A 16,833-nucleotide genomic window follows, 5' to 3' on the forward strand; every position below is an offset into this window, starting at 1 on the left:
TATCTCCTCCCCCACCATGCACCCCATCCTCAATTCCAGTTCACCTTTCCATCTCATTAAACCAGTAGTTGGCACTCTAGAACAGGGGTGGGCAAACTACAGCCCAATGGCTGCATCAGGCCCCTCAGGGCTTTGGATCCAGCCCACGGGATTGCCACCCCTGTGGCGCCGCGGACCCCTCACTGCTCCCAGAAGTGGCTGACACCACGTCCCTGCGACCCCTGAGGGAGGGGGGGCCAGAGGTCTCCACGCACTGCCCTTGCTTGTGGGTACCTCCCCCGAAGCTCCCATTAACCAGGGCCATGCCCTGGCCCCATTGCGCACCACTGCCACCCTGAAGCTACTCCAGGTAAGTGGCGCTGAGCCAAACCCGTCCCACACCCCACACTTAGCTCCCTGCCTGCATCCCACACGCCTCCTGCACCCCAACCCAATCCCCCTGCTGCATCTCGCACCCCTCCTGCACCCCAACCCCCTGCCCTGAGCCCCCTCCCACACCCCGCACCCCTCCCTGCACCACTGTCCTGAACCCCCTCCTGCACCCCAATCCCCTGCCTCGCCCCTCATACATCCCACACCCCTCCTCTGCTCCAACCCCTTGCCCTGAGCCCCTTCCTGCACACCGCACCCCCTACCACACCCCACACTCCCTCCCGCACCCCAACCCCCTGCCCTAGCCCTACATTCATGGCCCTGCATGCAATTTCCCCAACCAGATGTGGCCCTTGGGCCAAAAATTTTGCCCACCCCTGCTCTAGAAGCTATTACCATTTAAGAAGTTCCTCCTTGCTGTCTCCTGCCCTATGCTACTGTGTACACACATTACAGAGAGCAATTTGCTGGAGGACCACAAGCTATCTTGACTATGTCGCCTGAGCTGCACACTGAGGTAGGCCCCTCACTCCCACTGCCCACCCTAGCTGGGACACTCCTGCCATTGTTTCTGCCAGGCTTCCCCAGCCATGTGCCAGGCCCACCCAGTCCGCCCCTCCCCACCCGACATAGGGTGGATGTGCATCTTAACTGCTCATTTTCTGGAATTCAGATATTTAAATCTGCATCACCTTCAGCCTTTCCCTCCCAAAATATTTGCTTACATAGGGGCAAGGAGAGGGGCTCAGAGATCCACTGAGAGACAGGACTATCCAGACCCCAGCTCACAGAGGTGGATCAAGGAGAACTGCTGACACCCCCAAGAGGTTAAGTTCCCCCATATTGAGGTTCACATGTGGGAAGACTGAGGTGTGTGTGTGTGGAGGGGGTCAGATCCCCTCTACATGGGCTAGGGCCTCCAAGATTGTGACACACTCAACAGCTCAGACCACCTCAAGTGATACTGACCCCAGATCCTGGCACACATAGGAGGGAAATGTCAGGATGACAGGTGCCCCATCCCTATTCTCCCCAAGCCACTAACCCTCACATTCTCACTTCCCAGTGTCCCAACCCCTCCCCATAATCCCCCTCTCCTTGCTGCACTCTAAATACTCCTCCCCCCATTCCCCAAAACTCTTCCACCCCGTCACTTTCCCCTCCCAACAATATTTGCACATGTAATTTATTTTTGTTTCAAAAACAGTTTCAGCACCTTCTGAATATCCTGCTGTACTTTGACTACATTTCCTCAAAACAAAAACTTTGATAGAACCAGATGCCTCCTTTAACAATTTAAGATTTCTGCCAATGGTTGGATTTGAACTCTCAGTGCCTGGTTTGATGGTTGGAACATTCCCCTTTGAGGCATTCAGTTCCTGTGACTCAGGCATTAACAAGTTAATTAGCTTCGCTCTCTCTGCATGCACAGCATAATCTTTGTGGTGTGCCACCAAGCGCTTATATAGATGACATGTCCAAGAACCAAACTCTTTGGGTAATAATGTTGTAATTTGATTTTCCCCAAATGGCTAGGTGTGGCATGCACTATGTTGGAGTAACTCAAGTGTTTGGGACGCTGGTGCTATGGAGACCTAGTTTATCTCTATCCGTGCACAAAAATATCATCACTAAAACATGACCACTTTAAGAAAAATTGTTTTTTCAGGAGGCTGTACCTCAGGACTCCCTTTTCAAATGGCCTCCAAACTGCATCACTGACCAATCCCTGTTCCCCCCATGAGGAAAACAAAATCTCAAGGCAATCTGAGTAACTGTGAGGATTTTAGAGCACTTAGAGAAGTCAAGATGTAAAAGAAAAAGATATTTTTCTAACTATAGTGGAGCTGGTGTTCTGGTATAATAAAAGGGGAGTCTCACTAAAGTCTACACAGGCACACAGAAAAACCTCCCAACCCAATAACAAAGTCTAAAAGGCATACAAAAATACACACTTCTCATCTCTGGTTTTAAAGATATCACACTGCAAAAGTTTTAGTATCCATATAGTGAAACCATCAAATGCACTGAGGGAACTGTTGTCTACAATAAAATAATAATCAAGAAAGAATAAAATACTAACAGTTTTCCCAATAGCACCTTGATACCAGGCCAAAAATCAAACATTAGTATTGTAATAAGATCAAATGAAAAAACAATGACAATCTTACCGCTGTAGCATAACATGAACAGAAGATATGATGCATTTGATACCACTAAAGAGCAATCCTATTGAACACCTACATTTTAATTGCAACAGCAATTAAACTTTCATTAATTTTTGAAGCGCTGATATGAGAACCACTCTTAACACTTACTACAGCATAAGATTTAGCTCCTTCTCTAGCTGTAAAAGTCTGGCTCACTTAATCTTTACAGCAAGATTGCTGAAGATGTTATAGTACAGAAGAGAATACTTGAGAACAGGATTTGCTTGACTGAAAAAAGATAACTGCTAGAAGTGGATAAATTAAATTTTAAAATCAAATCAAGAGTAGTAAGGTACTGTGCATTAGTCAAGTGAATTAAAATTAATGGACGATCTAATTATTAGTGGTAGAGAGACTTTGAAATGTATGATATGCTGCACAACTAAGTCTCCCATTTTAGTACATTAGGTGCACTATCTACAATTACAATATGAATTTGATGAGGCTCTGGATTACAATGATTTCATCAGCAACAAACATGAAAACAAATGTTTAAGACACAGAAAGGAAAGAGAAAGGATTAGGATTTAAGGGGGATTATAATTAGTTCACTAACATTAGAACACTAGAATTAATTAAAATAAAAAAATTGTTTTAAATAGCAGAAGCTCAAAAACTACAGGGGAAAAAAAAAAAGAGAAGTAAGCCATCACTACAATAAAATCACTTACCAGTATCTGAAATGTATGCATGTAGTTGTGCTGACTCGTCAGAAGAGACGTTTGAAAGGTCATCTAAGGACTGGAGGGAAGAAAAAGATCATGGTATATCCCTCTATTAGGAAAGAGATTTTTGCTTATTCACTTACTCATTTAATTTTAAAGCTCTTAATTCACATTTTTGAATGAAACAGTTTTATAAATATAAATAGTATTAAAATTGTAAATATTTCCAACATCTGACAACTATAATTTGTTTTCATGTTGAGCCCCTATTTTAGAAGTTTCACTTCTACTAATTTCTGTTAGATCTTCGCTATCTTAAAAAACCAAAACAAAAAAAACTATTTGATGACCACCACCATTACATTTGTCACACCTTCATCTACTAGCCTTATTCCTTGCAAAAAAAAAAAAAAAAGAAAAAAAACACCACCAGATTTAGGTTTTCATCTGATTAAGGCTGTGAGTCTGTCACGGAGGCCACAGATTCCGTGACCTCCATAACTTCTCCAGCTTGCTGGTGCGCCTGACTCTAGAGGCAGCTGTACTGCCCCCCAGGGCTAGCCGAACTGCCTCCACCCCAGAGCCACCACCCACAAACACCATCGGGCGCCCTGGAGCACTCAACCCAGCACCAGCGGATGCCCCGGAGCCCCCCAGAACACCCAAGATTTAGTCATGGGTATACAATACAAGCCAGGGACAGGTCATTGGGCAGTGAATTTTTGTTTATTCCTCGTGACCTGTCCATGACTTTACTAAAAATACCCATTAAATCTTAGCCTTATATCTGATCTAAGTGTATCCTCTTTTTACAGAGCATTTGCAAATGCAAAATATTATAAACATAGTAGCTATTGGTATCAAGAATTAATAAATGTTATATACTGTTACTTCACATGATTGCACTACTCTCTTTTCTACCAAAATAATTAAAAAATATTACAAAAGTTGATGAACTGGATGAAAGAACTACATCCTTTTAGTTGAACACAAGTAGACAAAATATTCCTCAGCAAGAGATTTTTTTCCCTTATGTCATATGTAGGAGTACATTGTCAGTTGGGTTGATGCCTTGTCTCCCAGTTCCCAATCTGTGCCCCCCAAAAGTGCCCATGTGTATTGGGGTATACATCCCACAATGGCCTTGCATGCGTTGGGTGGGGCCAGATGGGTCCCAAGCTACTAATTAGGCTGCAAGCCAGGGAGCTAATTGAGGAGGAATGGGCTCACCTGGGCAGGAACAGGCAGGGCCTGTAGAAAGCCAGGTAGCTAGCAAGAGGGTAGAGATTGGCAGCTAGGGAAGGGCAGTTACTCTCTGGAAAGGGGGGAAGAGTGTATGAGTCTGCAGGAAGGCAGGCTGCACAGACTCTCAGAGGAGGGAGTGGAGAAGCTGGCAAACCCAGAGAAAGGGAGAAACAGTTAGGTAGAAAAAAGCCCAGGGAAACAGCAGCAAGGTCAAAGGCAGTTCAGGCCTAGGCTGCATGTTATCAGGTCCCTGGACTAGAACCCAATGTAGAGGGTGGGCCTGGGTTCCCTTACCAGCCACTGGGTAGTGACTCAGGGCGCTGGAGACACCAGACAGACAGTTGGTCTGGAAAGATTGTGATTTCCCTAGAAGGGGAAGGAAATAGTGACCTGACTGGAGGACCAAGCCATGGACCTGAAGCGGCAGTACCAAGAGTGTGAGAGGCCACATACAGAGAGAAGGGCACAGCACAAGACGGAGCTAATTGTCAGAGCGACCAGCAGGAGGCATCATGAATGGAGAGGGAACTCCATCATACCATGTTTTTTGGATTTTTTATTTTACAGCTATTTGATATTAGTATTACCCAGTTAACTTATTTATTCTTGGATAGATTTCTAATGAACTACATTTGGGGCTGCAAATTATCTGCAAGTGCAAAACGTGTGGGGACAATTGTGTTCACAAAAAAAGAGAATGTCAATTTAGACATTTTAAGTTTTAATGTTACTGTATTTTTTAAAAATAGGGAAGACAAACAGTACGTTAAAGGTATTTACATGTATTGGTATCCTTGCCTCCTTTGGACATTATTTCTAGATTTTCAAATCCCTAACTAATAAATGTGCACATTAGGTGTACATGTGTTAGTGCATATTATTCATTTATACAAACTAGTAACCAGTTAAACTTCTGAACAGCTTTATGTGTGCACAGATATTTAGTTTATGTTCACAACTGTATATGCCTAACTTTGAAACCTGATTCAGTCCCATTAAGCTAATATTTGTGCAATTTTTATAGACACAAGATCATACACTTCTGGAAGAGATATGATGTGAAAAAAACACCACTACCACCACCAGTGTAAATTCTGTATTATGGACCCATTTAGATAATATCTGTATAACAATTTGAAAAACAGTTATTGTGCATGTACTGCAATGGTTCTGTACATCATCTCAAATCATTAGAATGTATTTCAATATATCAGGTAAGATTCATCTACAATATAAATCAACTGCAAAAAGTTAAGATACATCAGTACTGTGTTTTAAAATTATCTTAAACATAAGGTACAAAAATATACTTTGCTCTAACCATCTAGAATCTAAAACAACTGATTTACAAAAATAAGCTCTTAGGCTGAGACTGCATCCAAGTAAGTCTGAAATACATTCTTATGATCAAGCTATAAACTGCTAAAAACATAGTTTTATAATGGAAATGGTAGCAATCACTTAACTAGATTGGCCATGCTGGGAAGTGCATTGATTAATGAAAATAAACCGAACACATTATGGTTACTCTATGATTATTTACCACAATAGGTAAGAAGGTGTGGGGGTGTTGGTGGGGTTATTTGGGTTTTTTGTTAGAGATATTAGAACATTTAAAATTAGAAGTAGTTTTACATAAAAACTTTTTATACAAATTACATTTAGTGAAGCACAAATCAATCCAAATGCAAAAAAAATTTTGTCACCAAGACAGTTAATGTATTGCCATGAGCTACAAAATATTGCAAGTCAGCGACCTTAGAAGTAACTTTTTTTCCTATTCATAGATTGTTCTGCTTTATGTAACTGTAAGCAGAGTCAGGATGAGCTCTACCTTGACATCTGGTGATGAATTATGGCAAGTGTGGAAAAGAATTTCAGGGGCTGATTGTGTTTGCATAGACACACCCACCCCGCTTGGCATAGCCCACGGCAGCCTGGGATGGTTGCTTTGGCAGCTGTGGGATCCCCAATTTCTTTGTTGTTGGGGTGGGAGGAGTGGAGTGTTGTCACCCTGATTGTGTGGATGAGGAACTGTGAAACTGCTTTGTGACAGGGAGTCTCACCATCAATTGAGTGGCACTTGCTAGACAAGGGAGTGGGCTCCTTGTGTGAGCCAGAAGCACCAATTGCACCTCCTCCTCTCTCCACTGTGGAATATCAGAGCTGATTTTTGATTCCCTTAAGAATCTAAGTTACAGGTTACTGAGCTGAACTCACTAAGAGCTGAAATCACTAAAGAGCTGTGCTAACTAGTGGGGGAGCCTGAAGCTATATTGTGGAGCAGAGCAGCTGGCGGAGCGGAGCAGTTTGTAGGACAGTTGGAGTGCCCACGGAGCGAGCGGAGCCAAGCAGTTTGCAGGGACGGCTGGAGCGGATCACAGGACGGCTGGTGGAGCAGAGCAGCTGGCAGAGCAGAGCGGTTTGTGGGACGGTTGGAGCGGCCCACGGAGCGAGCGGAGCTGAGCAGTTTGCAGGGACGGCTGGTGGAGCAGAGCAGCTGGCAGAGCGGAGCGGAGCGGAGCAGTTCGTGGGGAAGGCGGAAGCAGAATCCCACAGAGAGGCAGGGCAGTCGGCCCCAGACCACGTAAGGTGCCCCATTCTACCCAGGCTGGCGGGGGGTGGGGGGAACCCCTGCAGATAGACTCTTGAACTCTGGGGCTGCACTGACCCGGGACAGAGACTTTTGGGTTGCTGGACTCTTGGGACATTTAAGGTATTGGACTTTGGAGTCTTGGGGTGATTTGGGGGTTGCTGGACTCAAGAGCCCAGGGAAAAGGAGACAGCCTAGTTGAGGTGTGTTCCCAATTTAATGCTATGTTGTTCATCTCGTGTTATTAAACATTTTCTGCTACACCGAGACTCTGTGCTTGCAAGAGGGGAAATATTGCCTCTTTGAGGCGCTCAGGGATGTGTGTGTAAGATTTTCCCAGGTCACTGGGTGGGGGCTCGAGCTGGTTTGCATTACGTTGTAGGGAAGGGACCCCTATGTATTGAACCCAGCCCTTGCTGCTATCGAATCGGCCTGGCAGAAGGGTTACATAACTAAGTGACACAACGGAGCTGTATTATTTGAGTAGACATATATTCCATACATGGAACTCAGCCAGAAAAAAAAATCCACTGATATTCAAATACCTGCACAAGCATTGCAGACCAGAAATAACATTAAATGTTACAAACCTAAGAAAGTAAAAAGTTCCTCCACATATGCAGACCTTTTTAAAATAGCATATCCCACCACTAACATGTCCTTTACACACTGTCAGCAAATCATTTTTACAATAAGATTATGAAATGTGGTAATCAAAGAGTAAATGATATTTTAAAAGTTTAATACCGAATTCACATACATGCAGATAACACATAATTGTGTAGCTATCAAGGTTTTATACCTGCTTTAGTTTGGAATGGCCACACTAATTATGGTTGGGGAAGCTATGATTAAGTTATGCAGGTAAGCATAAAGACTAATAAATTCACCATTCCTTACCCCCTCAAGTATTCAGGATTTGCCAATATTAATAAAATAATACCACCACTACCACACAGAAAAACTATTGAGGAAATGTTTGATTTATTTTTTTTAAAAGAATCAATATAGAAATCAGTTGTGTGAAATTTTATAACCTACACTGTACACGCTACAGTAAGAGTACTTCAGCTGAACTATTTTTCTCTAGTTTTTATTTTATGTATTTGATGGCACTTTATATATAGACCATTTCCTTTTAACAGTTGATTAGTCAGTTTCCCCTGTTTTTGTGTGTTTTATATAACAGATGAGAAGAAAGAAAATATGATTGCAAAACCACAAAAATTGTCAGGGGAACTCCAAGATATGTGTAGAATGATAAACTACTTTCAATTCATTTGTTAAAACTGACTAGCTTTCAAGTTACTTGTGGGGACTAGTGTTTGTATCCCTCTGCCTTTAGAGCCAGGTAACTAAGATTATGATGAATCACACAGTAGAGACTCAGAGAGAGTCAAAGAATCCCCTAAAGAACAACCTAGAACATTTGCTAGGCATGAAAATAATGCCTTCAAATTCAGATTTCAGGCCTTTCCAGACCTGAAGTAAGGGCTGAGCCCCAGTGTATAAGGTTCCCATCTCTTTCCTTGAGAACAGATATGGGCTTCAAAGTCACCACACTTAGGTACAGAAAACGGTCACAGGAGCACAGTTGAATCTTGCTCGGGTCTCAGCCAGGTATAATTTAGGGGAACATACTGAGAGGAAAAGAAGGGAGCATACTTGGGCAGGCTGATTTTTCTTTTTTTAAATGGCTGTGGATTGAAGCTGTGGAATGTGCTTAGGTATTTCGAATGTTAGAATAAGTCCTGTTGGAAAAAAATAGTGGCAAAAGGGCAGGTAAGGTGCTCAAAAGTGTATGATAAACAAGTTTATCATATAACTATTACCTTCACATATGTGGGAACACATACAAACTTTATAGCTACAAGTATTTATTAAAAATTACAGAGGAGTCAAATAATTGAACTGGTTCTTCAGTTCTGATTAACTATTTCAAAACTTTTATTTTAAAAGGAAACTACTGAAATCTGCAAGATTGAGATTTATATATTTTGAACAATTATTTGTATAACTAATGTAAATCACAATTAAGAATTTAATTTACAAACTTTTAAATTTGTTCAAGCCATATCTTGAAAGCTAATAATCTCTAGCAACCTTACAATTTCATAGGTGTATTATTTTTCAAAAAAATATTCCTTGTAGATTTGCATGGTTTCAAGGTGCTCCATCAATGTAAAAAGTATTTCATTTTCACCTAAGCTCATACCTATTTAGGAAATAATTTAGGAATGAATGTATGTTTCTACATACATTAAAATAATTGTAGAGATGAATGTGTCCCATTTCCATGAGAGATAGAATAATAAATTGTTCATGTTTTAAAACACAGGGAAAAGGCTGAAAAGTAAATCTGTATTCTGTGGATAAATGAACAGTATTAGGTTTGCTTAATCAGTTCAACAGGAAGGTAGGCTTATGTTTTCAGAAAAGCAACTGCAGTAAAATCAAAACCCTCATGCCTACATACTTTAAACTATTTTATAAGGCTTCTATAATGTTGAAAAAAGCCCAAGGCACTTACCAAATTTATGCTGCTTGTAGGGGACCCATTAAAAGATTCTGCAGGAAAAAAGATCAATTTAGAATTCAGAAAATATTTTCTAAAACAGTTGCTGCATCTAAGAGTCATGCAATAGAAATAAAATTATCTCAGCTGAAACACAACATTAAAGAAAAATAAATAATTTGTGGCACACACCCAATTCCAAGTGTCTAAGCTCCTAAAGACTCCAACCACAACATCTAAATGAAAATGTGTGTGCACCTGCAGCTAGAAAAGTACAGAGTATTCATACACAACAGAACAATTTGTGATTTTAGGTTCAGGGTATCACATGGAGGCATCATAGATGCTCAAGCATTAAAAATGCAAATATGAAAGTAACCTTAAGTTTGACTAAAATCCCTATATATTTTACCTTAACTATTGAACTTAGTCTCCAAACATAACATACTAACTTTGCTTGGGACAACAGAGCTGCTTTTCTTTGGTCAAATATTTACTAACTTGCATAAAAAACGTTTTTTGGTCAGTTCCAGTTGAAGAATCGGTCATTAGAATCTCCAAATATTCCATATACCTTCCTATCATACATCAAATCCAGGCTCCTTTTAAAATTTAAACACAGAAAGAATCATTCCCTTGTTTGATATAACCAATCCGATTTTAAGGAAAAGCCAATATTCTGGTGGCTACTACCAGTTCTGCTCAGCAGAGATGCTGAGGAGTGAGAGATATGTGAAGCTTTTGTGGAACCTATTGGTAGGGGGGACAGAAGCAATGCTCACTGCTGTTGCCTCGGCTCTGAGAAACACTGGACAGCAGCACCAGGAGTAGCTCTTATAATTCTGAAGATTTGGTGCAGAGGGAAAAACTGACTGACTATTTCTCTGGTGCTTCTATCTAGGTTTTCATACAGTCCTTGTTACTGTAGTATCAGAGCGCCTTGCCAGCATTAATGGATATTATTCTCACAACAGCGTAGTGACATAAGAAGGTATTCCTCTCATTTTGCAGATGGGAAACTGAGGATCAGGGTACCAGAGGTGACTAAGACTAAAGGCTTGTCTCTACAAACAGTTAGTGCATAACAAGTTGTGGTGTAAAACTACCTTGCATTAGCCTGCTGCATGCTAATTGTCCATGTGGACCCTGCTACCACACACTAAAGTTCTGTTTTGAAATGGCAGTAGATCAAATGGCAGCAGGCTATGGTAGAGTTACACCCCAGCTTCTCACGCACTAATTGTTTGTGTAGTCAAGCCCTCAGTGACTTGCTCAAGGTCTCAAAAGGAAGTCTGTGGTTGAGGCAGGAATCAAACCTTGGTCTCCCATGTTCCAGTCCAGTTTCCTATGCATTAGGCCACCATTCTTACAAGGGTAGCATAGAGCAAGGAAACAGGGCTGGGGGGCTGAGAACTTAGGGATAAGGCTATCCTTTAAGTCCCCAATTTTGCTGATCCATTCCTCCCAACCCCCATCCTCCCATATGCTCACAAACTCACGTCAGCTCCCCAGGTACACCATACAACAGCAAACAGAAGTACTGGCAGGGGTGGGGTTCAGAGGGAAGCTGGGGTTTACAGGGGAAAAAACAAGATTTGAAGTGGGGGTCTGGAATGGAGATGCAGAGAGAAACTTCACTCAAATATCCAGTAGTTGCTCAGGACAGATCTATACTTCCATGTAGCAGCACAGCTGAACTGCTGTAGTGCTTCAGTGACGATGCCACTGTGCTGATAAGAGAGCTTCTCCCATCAGTGTAATTAATCCACCTCTGCGAGAGGTAGTAGCTATGTCGACGGGAGCTTCTCCCATTGATATAGCACTGTCTATGCTGGAGGTTAGGTTGGTATAATTGCATTGCTCCTGGGTGTGGATTTTTCACACTGTTGAGCAACATAGTTATACCAATGTAAGTTTGTAGTGTAGACCTGGCTTCAGAATGCAATTCCTCTTCCCTTTTTCATCCTTTACCTGTCACCCAACATAAAGCACCACTTCCCCTTTTCATACATAAAGCCCAAATTCCCCCATTCCTCACTTACCTGCCATCCCTTCTCCACACACACACACACACACACACACCCTCTCTCTATAGCCTCCCTTTAGCATGCACATTTGTGGTTGGTTATATGTTAGAAGTACAAGGTATTTAATCATGAACATGAACAGCCAAACGCACTTGGATTTATGTGATGATTGGCTGTTACGGCATGTGTTTGAAAGTTGCATTAACCTGCTATTTACTTCATGCAAAAACTATGTTTGCTTAAAGTTTCTAAGTGCACATCCCACCAACAAAGGATTTTATTTGGAGCTAGCTTACACACAAAGGAAGTCCCACACTCATGTCTACATGGAAATGTTAGTTCTTCTTTACTTTGTTATTCTTGCCTCATCATAAAAGGACAAAAAAAGCCACCTTGTTTGTACCATGAGAAAGCCACGAATTGGCTTTCATTATGAAATATCTGGACAAACAAACAGTCAACTAGCAGCAAAAACCAAACACGGAATGTGATTCAATGAATGCCAAAACAATATCAGGACATCAGTTAAAGGAAATTTCTGTCATCTGTTTATCATTATAGAGCTTACAAATAAACAAAGATTTTAAAATAAAGAATTTTATTCTGGAACCATAGAAAAAATATAAACATGGTATTGTCCAATTTCTCTCATAAATGGAACTAAGGTGTGGTAATCAATTTTATCACTATTTTTTATTGATAAAAAATAATGAGAAATATCAAAATAAAGAATAAAATGCTAGCAAAACTGCATTCAATATCAAAATTTGGAGATAACATAGTTCCTTGTTTATATGGCACTGGTAAGACAACACCTAGACCACTACATTCATTCATGGAGCATTTCAGTAACAGAGAGATGTCCACAAACGGAAGAGAATTCTGAGGAAGCAAAATTATTAATGGAACAGAGTCACTAATATGAATTGTAAGAACTAAATTGTGAAGCTGGGTCAAATAACTAAAAAGGATATAATAAACATGCAAACTCTAACTCACAAGAATGGGTAGATATAAAGGGGTATGTCAAATAGTTTGGGGATGAAACAGAAAAGTTGACAGAATACCCTGGGTTGTGTTTCACTGACATGACCTTCTCAAAGACAGTAGGAAAAGCTCCGTCAACTGAGCTATTTAAAACTGGACAAACATTGGACAATAGTGAAAAACTATTTTGGCAGAAGTATAAATGATGACATCAAACAGGTCTCCAATTTATTCTTCTACAGACATTGCTACAGACCACCACTAGAGGGCAGAACAATTACATCTTTCATCTTCAGCTGTTTCTCTACTTTGTTTATATGTATATACATTTTAGCATCTAGATTGTTTTTTTTAAAAGCCTCCATTATACTGGTAAGGATGAAACACGATGTAAGTTTAGTTATCCTCAAATCCTGTATCATTTTGTATAAATCGTAAGAGAAAAATGGGGCTAAATCTGTATAATCTAGAACAGTGTTTCCCAAACTTGGTACGCCGCTTGTGTAGGGAAAGCCCCTGGCGGGCTGGGCCTGTTTGTTTACCTGCCTCGTCCGCAGGTCTGTCCGATCGCGGCTCCCACTGGCCGCGGTTCGCTGCTCCAGGCCAATGGGAGCTGCTGGAAGCGGCGCGGGCCGAGGGACATACTGGCCACCGCTTCCAGCAGCTCCCATTGGCCTGGAGCAGTGAACTGTTTGACTGAAAAGTCAGACTGAAAATTCTGATTGCTTGCCTGCTTAATATTTAAGTGGAAACACAAAGCAAAAAAGGAAAAGTAATAGTTCATGACCTTACCTCCTTCCCCATCATCTGATCCTCTGAAACTAGGATCCTTCAGCATATCCAGTTCAGCTAACATGCGCACATACAGAGCATTTTGTTTGAATGAAGGGTAAAATCTTTCATCCCGCAGCATCAATTCATACACCTTATTGAATTAAAATACCAAGATTACCAAAGCTAATAGTTAACATAAGTTTCTAAATACACATTTTTATTAAAATCTACACGACAAGCTGTTTATGTGAACACAACATCTCTCTCACACGCACTCCCTTTTGGGGGGGTTTCTTTAAATCCTGTTGCTGTATTATACAAATGCTTTGGTTCACATGAAGCAGTTAACAATGCACTTTTAAAACAAGGTGTGATATTACTGGTTCTAATAATATTTCCCTTTGAAAATATAGAGAATATCTGCTCAACCAGATAAAATCTTGTTTACCAGTAAAAAGGTTAAAACATGTCACCCCCTTTGTTGTATATATATATTTTCCCTTTTTTCTAATAGCTCCCTAATATTTTAACAGCGTTTCTGGAAGTTATTCATTGCAAAAGCAACATACTTGGCAAAAAAACTTGCCTAAAAATTTCCTAGCTCAGGCACAAAAATCTACTAACCCATCCTTACCTTGATGACATTATTAAAAGTAGTGGGACTTAAGCACATGTTTAAATGTGGTCCTCAATAAGGATGCTTTCCTAAACTGGAGCTTCAACACACAGGTATCAATATCACCCTAATTATAACAATGCCAAAAATTACTATCATATGTACATCTTTTTTCCCCACTTGCTTTTAAAACAATGAACCAGTTATGAGGTCTGTGTACTGGAACTGTAAAACAGCCTAGGATGACTAATTTGAATCTTAGATACTTTGGAGTGACTAATTTTTTAAATGAAAATTGAAGAAAAGTTTGATTGTTGCCAATAAATCCGGTAGAAGGGTGGGAGCGTGGGGCAGGAGGGAATAAAAAAAAAATCAATGATTTTTTTATTTAAATTAAATTACAGGCTTATTTAATCAAATAAAGTTATTCAAAATTAAATCTGAATTTGATAAGGCCTAAATTTATTATAATCTATTACAATCATTTAAATTAAATACAAAAATAAATATTAAGCAGTATGTTTGCTGCTCAATTGTAAAGAAAGTCAAACCCCTGAACAGGTGGAAGTCACTAGTTAAGCAGCCTTTAATGAAGGGCTAAACCAGCTTTTGACAGCACTAGCTTCTTTTGCAAGGGTAGAAAGAATATTTTCTTCATGTCAGATTTTTCAACTACTTCAGTTCAATGACTAATCCATTCAAAGTTAAGAAACCAATTGGGATTTGAAAAAGCAGGAATGCTTGTTTTCTTATTCTATTCTATGAATAAAAAACTAGGTCCATGAGGATGAAAGCTAACTAGTTCTTAAAATCTTGAAGGACTTGGTGACTAGAAACAATCAGTTCAATTCACTAGCTACAGATAATACTTCCTTTAATACATCAGTTTTTGATCAACTTTTATGTATCCAGCATATTTAAGGTAGTTTTATTTAATTCAACAAATTAAAATGCTGTTTTGACAAACACACAGAAAAAAAATTAATAAAAATGAATCATTCACCATTTTCTAACAATAAAAAAGCCAAAATTAAGAATCTGAATAAATGTAAGTCAAGCTACATAGCTACTTAAATGAGTATAGATATAATATATCTTCCTGGTTAGTAACAAGTACCACCAAATTTAGTGTAAAGGCTGCATTCAATTGCAAGTCCATATGTATTAATGGTTACCACAAATAAGAATCAAGGTGCTTTTTTGTTGTTTTCGTCTTAACTAAAAAATACAAATACAAAACATGATTAACATCAACTATTTAAATCAAGGTTTCCTGCTTGCTGATTTAAATTATTAAATTCAGCAATTTAAATAATTTTGATTTAAATCAATCCACCTTGCTGTAATGAGTCTCAATAATTCCTATTAAATAAAGAGTGCATATGTTATACCTTTCTCTGAATGTCATCGAAGATTTCAGGTGTTGGCTCCTCGTGGTTCAATGTTTCTGCCAGTTTTGCTACCAAGGAGTCATCAATATTAACTCTTGGAGATGCCTGTCACAGAGATCTAAATCAATGTATGTAGTGTTTAACTTAAAAAAAAACCAACACCACACCATTTGAAAAAATTAAACCCCAGCCTTAATACAAAATAGGGCTATAAATAAGAAACACACAAAGTAATGAAATCAAACATAAAAATGCCCTGTAGCATGTTACTCTTTGATGCATGCATACAGCTGCTATTCAGCTAATGAGAGTTATATGAATGAAGGGGATCACAAAAAGAGGAGTTTGAGAGGGAGGTTTGTGGGAGGAAGACATAATATAATCACTATGGTTAAGAAGGGCTACATCGCCAACGCCAGTGCTGTTCCTGTCTCTTCCACCTGCACCTGTATCCAGACAGACAGCTTAACCATGGATGCCTCTATCCAGATCCTGGTGTGGATTTGCAGAGACTGGGGCCTGCATTTCCCACTCTCAGTAAGCCAGGCTGGGAGGGACCATCCAGTGTGAAAGATGCTGGTGGAATCTCTCAGGAAGCAGGAGAGCTACATTAGGAGGTGGCTAGGCTGAGGAGCATTCATGCCCATGAGCAATTCCTTGAGAGTATTCATATGGAGACATCCAAGGCTGAGGAAGCTATCCAGCTACAGAGGACTGCTGTCACACCATGGGGGAGGAGGATATGGCTCTGTCACAGGGAGGACACTGGCAGTTGATTACCTCTGGCATCAGGGAGTACTCCATCCCTATTGCCAACCCACCCACCACGTTGATGGAAAACCATTATGGTGCCATGGCAGCGAGCAATGAGGAATCACCCCCAAAAGGTGGAGGAGAAGCCATGTACCCCCAAGGCTGGGAGGATCGCAGCCACCATTCCCAGGAGGAAACGTAGGGTAGTGGTGGTTGGTGACTCTCTTCTGAGGGGAGGGAGGCACCCATCTGTCGCCCTGACATAGCAGCCCAGGAGGTATGCTGCCTGCCAGGGGCCCATATCCAAGACAGAGGGAGTGTCAAGGATCATCCGGCCCTTTGACTAGAACCCCATGCTACTCATCCATGTGCACACTAATGACACTGCGAGATATGACCCTCTGCAGATCAGAAGTGACTACAGGGCTCTGGACTAAGGATGAAAGAGTTGAGAGTGCAGAGGTGTTCTCTTCAATCCTTCCGGTCAAGGGTAGATGCATCCTGGAGTTGAATGCCTGGCAGCATGGAAGGTGTTGCCAGGAGGGCTTCAGCTTCCTTAACCACAGAATGCTGTTCCAGGAAGAAGGACTGCTAAGCAGAGATGGGGTCCACCTATCAAGGAAGGGGAAGAGCATATTCAGATACAGACTGGCTAACCTAGTGAGGAGGGCTTTAAACTAGGTTT

The 16,833-nt window shown here is 40.8% G+C and overlaps 1 protein-coding gene across 4 annotated transcripts in view; it reads right to left on the bottom strand.

Moving 5' to 3' along the window:
- SNX13 (sorting nexin 13) overlaps positions 1 to 16,833 on the bottom strand; it is a 164,941-nt gene that overhangs the window by 43,738 nt on the left and 104,370 nt on the right. For all 4 annotated transcript variants that reach the window (XM_039523420.1, XM_039523421.1, XM_039523419.1 and 1 more), the window contains 4 exons: positions 15,396 to 15,500; positions 13,407 to 13,539; positions 9,616 to 9,653; positions 3,254 to 3,323 (listed from right to left, as the gene is read on the bottom strand). In XM_039523420.1, the coding sequence (XP_039379354.1) occupies positions 3,254 to 3,323; positions 9,616 to 9,653; positions 13,407 to 13,539; positions 15,396 to 15,500 (346 nt within the window). The remainder of the gene's footprint in view (positions 1 to 3,253; positions 3,324 to 9,615; positions 9,654 to 13,406; positions 13,540 to 15,395; positions 15,501 to 16,833) is intronic.

Source organism: Mauremys reevesii, linkage group 2 (assembly GCF_016161935.1).
Source record: "Mauremys reevesii isolate NIE-2019 linkage group 2, ASM1616193v1, whole genome shotgun sequence".
In the NCBI taxonomy this organism is placed as follows: domain Eukaryota; kingdom Metazoa; phylum Chordata; order Testudines; family Geoemydidae; genus Mauremys; species Mauremys reevesii.